Source organism: Populus trichocarpa, chromosome 14 (assembly GCF_000002775.5).
Source record: "Populus trichocarpa isolate Nisqually-1 chromosome 14, P.trichocarpa_v4.1, whole genome shotgun sequence".
Taxonomy (NCBI): Eukaryota; Viridiplantae; Streptophyta; class Magnoliopsida; order Malpighiales; family Salicaceae; genus Populus; species Populus trichocarpa.
This window is the reverse complement of record NC_037298.2, coordinates 2927867-2935638: the sequence shown is the minus strand read 5'-3', so window position 1 is coordinate 2935638 and position 7772 is coordinate 2927867. Positions and strand designations below refer to the sequence as shown.

The following is a 7772-nucleotide window of genomic DNA, read 5'->3' as shown; positions in this document are numbered from 1 at the left end:
TATAGAAGAATTCGAAGAATATAGGAAAACCTACCGAATAAAACTTTATTTTCAAGAGCTAGGATATTCCCGAGCCTAATTTTGTCACGTTGAAACCACATTCAAGATGGAGTATTAACGAGAAAATTCTCACATCTTCATTTTGGTTTCAAATCAGAGATGACAGCATGAGAACCAAACCCATTTATCATCCAAGACAATATCCTAAAGGTTCGCAAAACTTCAATTATGAAATAGTAAATAATGATATTCCTGAAAATTGTTGAAACTCTACAGTCATCATATGAAAACAAATTCCTACGTACTCGAATGCTAAATTCTAATTTAGTCTTTCTTAGACAAGGTAAAATCCACACAGCAAGACATACTTTTAGTGTGATAATGTTCCAACAAAATTGTCTTTTTAAGGCTTCACAAAAGCCTGTCAGTTGCACACAACATCAGAGTAAAATCCTATAGTCCTCCTTTGACAGTCCTTAACGTTGAGAAGTTCCACATCAAAAACTTCGAACTGTTTTGAGCTGAAAAAAGTGGAAGGTCCAACCTGTACAAAGGATAAGGGAATCAACAAATTCTTTTAAACAAAGAATCAGAGCATGAAGATTTAGATTGAGAAGGAAATGACTGTAAAATTTATATTATCCAGGGAAGCACCCATGGTCTGGATAGTTGGCAACAAGTTTGGATGTGAATAACTGAATAGCATCCAATGTCAAGAGCGAATTCAGTTTTCCCCCCAATAATCTTGAAATATCTTCATTTCTTCTTCCTTTCCTTTTTGGACGAAGGAATGAAAATAATGGCACTCAATTTCTTTTATTTGTTTTACTAAGAAATGTTCTAAAAATTCCAGGAAAATAATAGTTTGTGGAGTTTTCGACACAACTGTTATTGACCATACTACATTGGCAGTTCACATGCAGGTGAAGCAATCATGGAAAGAGTAAAAGGGGATATGGCATTTTATGGGAGTATTTAGCCTCAGCTTCAAAGGAAGGAATGAGAATAGAAGCATCATGAGTGTCGCATTTAGGTTTTCTTTTCTTACTTTTTTTTTTTACTATTTTATCCTTAAACTACTATTTCCCACAGGACAGACACATATGATCAATAAAAAGGAAGAAAAAATGATCAAGGAAAGGGGGGAGGGTGGGGAGGTGTTGGATGAAGAGGTGCTGAATTATGCAAATAGAGAGGCAGGCAATTTAAGAAACTAACCGGTGGCCCAAGTTCTGGAGGAACGATTATCCTCCTCTTCCCCCCAGGTCTCATGTCTCGAATTCCTTCCTCAAATCCTGCAAAAGATCCCATGTTAACTACCTTTATTGTGTACAATTTTTAGTTCGAAATGATAAGAAGACAAGCAGGTGCTGGGGGGACTATGAGGAAGCTTTATTGATAGTCGAGATAGAAGGCACACGAGATTGTAGTAAATTCTGGATGTTGTCTTTTCACCTGGAATCAATGCATTAGTGCCCATGCGGATTTTCGCAGGAGAACCCTGTAAGTAGGTGCTGTCAATGCGACGACCTGACTCATTATAGCCAACATAGTGGAAAGTCACCTGCAAAGATTCTAGAGTGAATTGCAGCTCAACACTGAACATATTTTTTATAGATATATCATTCGATGAAGTGTTGATATCCTGAGATTATTAATCAATTTCATCTGTAATGGTAGGACATTCATCAGAAACTATTCTAGTTTGTTTATAAATGGTTGACATATCTCAAATCCACATAAAAAATCTGGAAAGAGTGACTTTCAAAGTAAATGAAAGAAAACCTGTTGGCCATCCTTTGGGCAATCACCTTCACCAACTTCAAAATCCCGGTATATAAGCCCTGAGTCACGTTTTATATAATTCTCTGGTGCTACTACCTTAACCTCAAAACCTGAATAACATTCCCCTAACATTAGAAATCGATTCCACGTGTTGTACATAAACCTAATGAAAAATAAAGTTGTCGCATTTTCACAAGCACGGACCTTCTCTGATAAAACTTGGGAAGTCTTCAGGTACATTGTTCTCTTTCTGGATCCGCTTGTTTTGTTCCAGCAAGCGTCTTTCGTCATACGGGTTCTTGCTCTTTGTCTTTCCATAAGAAGGAAAAGTTGAAAGCAAGCCTGATGAGAAAGAAAAGAAGAGGAGGAACCTACGCCTCAATTTCTCTTCATGACATAATACTACATGTCCATTCTGCATTCTGGCATATATATACTGTTGATTATAGAAACAGACAACATTAAAAATAAGAGCAATCAAGGAAATATTATTATCCACTCACCCATCATCATTCAAGTTGTGACAACACCGTACCATTCGCTTCTTCAAAGAAAAGAGATCTCCCAAAGCAGGACATGGTATAAGGTTTATGTCTGCCACAAAGCTCACATAAGCAAAAACTATATCGATACAGGAATACGGAAAAAATCAAATCAATTCCGGACTTGTATGGTTGCCAAGGGGCAAAAGTAAACTATAAATTATTAAATATTCCAACGTTGTAGCCTCAGATTATTGTAAATGCAACTTTCTTGGTTTCCACATATGTTATTACTTTTAGAAAAAGTAATATAAAAACATTATTAAGAGTTCATCTAAAAATTTTAATTTTTAAATTAAAATAATTTTTTAATATAATTTTAGATGCTTAATGATCAAAAATTACAAATTTAAACCTTATCGTTTCATTCTAATTAATTAAATCAATAATCACGAGTAAATAATGAAGTTTTTCAAGTTTCAAACTTAAAAAAAATTATTTTAAAAAGTATTTTAAAAATTAATATAAAATTATACTATTGAGATCTCATTTAATAACATAAAAAACACTTAGATTGATATCATATCTCACATCCAATTATTTCCAAATTAAGACGTATAAATCACTTCACATTAGCACCAATTACAAGTTTCACTTCCACGTTTGAGGAATAAGCATTCCCCCACCACAACAAGCACATTAGCACCCACCACAATAATTCACATTAGCACCCACCACAAGTCTCACTTCCTCCACACCTACTTACTGCTAGTGTACTAACACAAGAAGACTAGGAAGCTAAGAACAACATGGTAAAATTAGTATCGCAAGGAAATTTAAGCATCAGTTTGCATGGGGATTCATCAAAAAAGAAGAAAGAGCTAGCAAAGTTCATCCGTAGATGTCATAAGCACAAACAAAATTATATCATTCGACTTTGTTCTACTAAGAGAAGGACAATAACCATGCTTGAGAGAGGGGGGAATTGAGAGATACCCAGAAAACATAAACACGAGGCACTTGCAGGAGCAGAGAGAGAGAGAGAGAAGCAGACTTACGAGGAGAAGATGGCTTAGACAGGAGAGGATAGAACGATGAGGTTGCTGTCAGCATGGCTTTTGTGAAGCACAGGATGGGCCTTTTCTGTTAAAACCTCTTCGTGGTGTTATCTCATGTTCTGTTCCATCTTTTTTTATTCCTTTTTTTTTTTATAAGGAAACTCTCACATCTTTTTTTGAAAAATAGTTTTCACAGCAAAAATATTTATTAGGCATTGTCTACGGTACCTTTATATAGTCGAATATTGCAATAATGAAAAAAAAAATCGTCTTCACTAACTTGCCAATTGCCATACCGTTTATGTTTAACGTATATTGTCATATCAAATTAATCTTTCTTTCCTTTTGTGTTTGCATGTTAAAGAGAATCTTTGGAAATAAATTTCCATGAGTATTAATTTTAAAATTCAATATAGATCCGATCCGGTCTACTGTATGCCAATTTATTTTTACATTTAAAAAAATTAAATTTTGTTTATTTTTTTTTGTTTTAATTTTCTTTTAAATCATTTTAATATGTTGATGTTAAAAGTAATTTTTTAAAAATATATATTATTTTAATATATTTCCTAACAAAATATACTTTAAATATTACATTTTCAAATATCGGATGAGAACTTGACTCAAATAAAATAAGTAAAAAATTCAGTTTATTTGTAAAACAAATAACTTGAACCAGATTGACATTGACACGTGGTAAGATCTATAACCAAGCAAAAACAAACCTCCTTGACAATTGTAAGTTGTAACAGCTGTTTATTTTAGTATCTTTTAAGATTACTCCTTTACAATACAGACTCAAAAGATGCTTAATCTTCTGATTCAACAAACATTTTCTTCAAAGCATTCCCAAATCCCAACTCTTCACCGCCAGATCTCTTGGAATGGTTTGAGTTTGGATCTGATCTTATACATAGACAAGGACTGGATCATCGAAATAATTTTATTAGAATTTACACTAATTCGATAACAAAACTTTTCACCACCCCTTTTCGTCACAGGCCCAATTCATAGATGGAGAGCGGGGTCTAGAGAAGCATCGGACAATCCATACCAACTGTGCATTTGCAAGGCTAGAGCCTAGAAGTATCAAGTTCACAGATTTTAAAATGTGAACAAAAGTTGATAAAAAGATCAAAAGGGAGGGGAAGAGAATCCAATTTGCTCGAAGAAAAAGCATGTTTGATCATGTACGTTTACAAGCATTCAGACTCGATACAAGAAACGGTACCTGTGACCACTATCACCAGCCATTTCTTTGTGCCTGGAAAGAAAGAAATAGCCCATCTTGCAGTAGTAGATGTATCAGGCAGAACAACAAAGGGATGCTGTACTCTTCTTCGTGTCCTCCGCTTTGCACAAGACTCTCAAACTAGGAAAAATCAAAACAGGGAGGAAAACAAAGGAGGAAACTGTGTCTGTCATTTATTCACTTGTGTTGTGTTCTAGGATAAAAAGATACAAAAAATGAAACTCCTAAATTACACTCCCGCTGAAACTCTTAAATTAACACTCCCGCCGAAACTCTTAAATTAACTCTTGGTAGGTATTGATATCTCAACACACCCGAATGTCCACAGTAATGCTACTCAACTGACTAGCCCTGATGGAGCTTCTGAGTTTCTTTGTTGAGGATTTCTGGTCGGGTTGGTACCCAAGCCACAAGCATGAAAGTCTGGAGATAGCAGCCTGACTAGCAAACTGAACCTTGCAAGCCAGGCTTGGCTCTCTCAACATGTCATTACCCACAACACCCAAGGCACAAGTAGCATCATATCCATCAAGGTCAGATTCTGTTACCAGCACAGCAGATCCATCATCAAAAGCTGCGGTGTCCTGTTTTCCATCCTCTTTGGTTGGAAGATCTAATGCTTTTTGAATTATCATACAGCCAGGGATAGTAATTTTTTTTACCTTGAGAAGATAGTAGTCTTGAACAGCCTGTATACAGGAGTTAACGCAGAATGATTTTAGCAGAAGCCCAAGCGTTATAGAATGAAGATAAAAGGCATCTTCGATCCGATAAAATGATGATTGTACTTATAAATAATGAAAAGAAAATGACAGATCAACAGTTAATACAGTTAGTTCCATGATCAAAATAGGCACAAAGTTAAAGTATACGTTAGTAACAGAGTCCAGTTCATTAATCATAAATTCTTGCCTTCCGCTCAATCCAAGTCATTTGAACTGGAGTGAAGCTTTTAAAAACATGCTCTTCTTAGTCCAGATTCATGTTCATTAATCATAAATTCTTGTCTTCCGCTCAATCCAAGTCATTTGAGCTGGAGTGAAGCTTGTAAGAGCATGCTCTTCTTAGTCCAGATTCCTCAGTGTGTGTGTGTGTAGCGTGTGTTTTTCTTTGTTTGTTGCAAACCCATAGAAGGCTTCAATTGAATTTAAATGATGGATGCACCCATGAAACTTATATCAGCAATACCTGCCATTGAGAAGAGGCCAAAAGTACCCTAGGCCTAATAGATCTCACATGCTCGTACGCAGATTTGGGCGTCATGTGCCTGTGTTCCACCTGTCAAGAAACAGAAAATCTCAAGCAGGTAAAAATAAGGCATAATAAAATTAAGACATTCGATAAGTCAAGTTTGAATTTATACATACTAGGTAACAGAGAACAATGGTTGTACTGCGCCCCCTACCAGCCTTGCAATGAACATATGTTGTCTTCCCAAGAGAGGCATTTTCTTCATAAAGCACAACAAAAATAAAGAAATGGAACGTTAATATCAAATAAACGCAGTTATTAATGACTCTCTCTGGTAAGGGGAAGCAAAACAAAAACACAACAGCAATACCATGTTGACTGCAAGAGATAAACGGCGTGAAAGGAACGATAAAAGGCTAGCAAGTGAACTTTAAGAACATACTTACCATGTATGAAATCCACAGCTTGGCATATATCACTAAACAAAGGAGCAAACAGATAGTCTCTTGTCGGAATGACCAAATGATCAATATCATGAGCCTAAAAAACAAATCAACAGCGAACATAAGTGCTATTTCAACACTCAGGCATAGCCAAGTGAAAAGAACAAAGACAAACTCTTTTCCCCTCTTTTTTCAACAATTAAAACACAACAATTTGCGAAATAGGTTGGCTTTTAGCGGAAGCACTGTCCATTTAAGCAAATAATTTCTCCAAGAACGATAATAATTGCATAAACAAGAGTAGCTTCAAATAATTTGCTAAACATTCATCAACACCTGCGTATAACAACATCCAGAAACCGAACATAGAAACTCACATGATATAGTGATGTAGGAACCAAAGTCTCGTATGATTCATTCAATGTAACCACTCCAGACACACCTAATGCCTGCAATCGTGGAACATCTGTCGGAAATGGAACCGCTCCTAACAATATAAACTGAAAATAATCAAAAACAATTTAGTCAGTCAGTCAGTATTCATCAACTAAGGCTGAATAAAATAAAATAAAATAATTTATTTCATACCTGATCGACTCTATCCCACCAACGAAACTCGGACTGAATCTTATTTCTCAAAACATTGTACAACAGTGTAGGGTAAAAGAGAGCACGAGCTCCAGCACCTACCAAGACTCTCTTCGCGTCCAAAACGACAACTTTTCTGCATGAATTGTCATCTTGATCTCCTCCATTTATTTCTTCGATATACATCTTCACAAAACCCTAAAAGGAAAAAAGAAAAGAAACAAGTAGAAATAACCTCCTACGGATTACAAGAAGAAGAGATTGAGAATCGAATGGTTGATTTCATGGTTGATTTGAGGAGGAAGGAGAGGATCTCCTTGAAGAAATTTCTAATTTTTTTTTATTTTTGTTTTTTGGGTATGTGATTGGATTGCCTTTTTTCTCAGCAAACATGGAAAGCGAAAGGTACGCTGCCCTTGCCTTGTTTATTTTTGTCTCTTCCTCTCTCTCTCTCTCTCTCCCCGTTTTCTACAAGGATTTGGAATTTTCCTGTTTCTAAAGTAGAAGGAAAGGAACGGTTGTATAATGACGACTGCGTCTCCTTTCTTGACCCGTCATTAAAACGTCGTCGTCTCTTTTGCCTCTCTTTTATTTCAAATGATTAGTCAAAGGATTTACCATATTTTATTCTTAGAAGAGTTTTTATTTCCTATTTTAATGTTGTTAAAGAGCGATGCATTTTTCATATTTGTATGGTATATTTGATCCCGAGATTCAAATTTATAAATCAATAAATTAAGCAAATCTTGAACCAAATCTTTTAAGTTTTTAGCATGTAATTTATATTATGGTGTATAATATTTTTTAAAAGTATTTTTATTTTAAAATAATATATTTTTTAAATTTTTTTATATTAACAAATTAAAATTATTAAAAACATATCAATTTAATAATTTTTTAAATCAAATAGTTTCAAGCGCAAATCAAAATATGCCTAGTGTTTACTCATTCATGTATTTGCATTTTCAATATC

The 7772-nt window shown here is 34.9% G+C and overlaps 2 protein-coding genes across 5 annotated transcripts; both read right to left on the bottom strand.

Moving 5' to 3' along the window:
• Positions 1–226: 226 nt before the first annotated feature.
• On the bottom strand, positions 227–3490 carry LOC18105046 (peptidyl-prolyl cis-trans isomerase FKBP20-2, chloroplastic). 4 transcript variants are annotated; one of them, XM_006375056.3, is made up of 7 exons: positions 3326–3490; positions 2289–2379; positions 1990–2207; positions 1786–1895; positions 1456–1564; positions 1219–1295; positions 227–544 (listed from the first exon to the last, which is right to left on the bottom strand). In XM_006375056.3, exons 1-7 carry the CDS (start codon positions 3378–3380, stop codon positions 425–427), a joined length of 780 nt encoding a protein of 259 aa, XP_006375118.2. In that variant the 5' UTR covers positions 3381–3490; the 3' UTR covers positions 227–424. The 4 variants fall into 4 exon arrangements, with proteins under 4 accessions (XP_006375118.2, XP_024440520.1, XP_024440519.1 ...); XM_024584752.2 differs by having other exon boundaries at positions 1990–2221; positions 2321–2379; XM_024584751.2 differs by having other exon boundaries at positions 1990–2221; positions 2321–2406; positions 3326–3451.
• A 995-nt stretch (positions 3491–4485) lies between these two features.
• LOC18105045 (phosphatidylglycerophosphate phosphatase PTPMT2) lies at positions 4486–7274 on the bottom strand. Its single transcript, XM_006375051.3, has 6 exons — positions 6800–7274; positions 6589–6711; positions 6215–6308; positions 5945–6027; positions 5766–5855; positions 4486–5266 (listed from the first exon to the last, which is right to left on the bottom strand). Exons 1-6 carry the CDS (start codon positions 6983–6985, stop codon positions 4883–4885), a joined length of 960 nt encoding a protein of 319 aa, XP_006375113.1. The 5' UTR covers positions 6986–7274; the 3' UTR covers positions 4486–4882.
• Positions 7275–7772: the final 498 nt, after the last annotated feature.

Bases quoted from the DNA above. Each gene is read 5' to 3' on its own strand.
- LOC18105046 (XM_024584750.2), bottom strand. From the start codon at position 3,380: ATGCTGACAGCAACCTCATCGTTCTATCCTCTCCTGTCTAAGCCATCT. The intron at 1,896-1,989 runs GTCCGTGCTTGT...AATGTTATTCAG, and splicing joins CCCAAGTTTTATCAGAGAAG to GTTTTGAGGTTAAGGTAGTA. The intron at 1,296-1,455 runs GTGAAAAGACAA...GATCTTTTGCAG, and splicing joins CACTAATGCATTGATTCCAG to GATTTGAGGAAGGAATTCGA.
- LOC18105045 (XM_006375051.3), bottom strand. From the start codon at position 6,985: ATGTATATCGAAGAAATAAATGGAGGAGATCAAGATGACAATTCATGC. The intron at 6,309-6,588 runs GTGAGTTTCTAT...TTTGTTTTTTAG, and splicing joins TTCCTACATCACTATATCAT to GCTCATGATATTGATCATTT. The intron at 5,856-5,944 runs GTATGTATAAAT...GTTTCTTGACAG, and splicing joins CCATTGTTCTCTGTTACCTA to GTGGAACACAGGCACATGAC.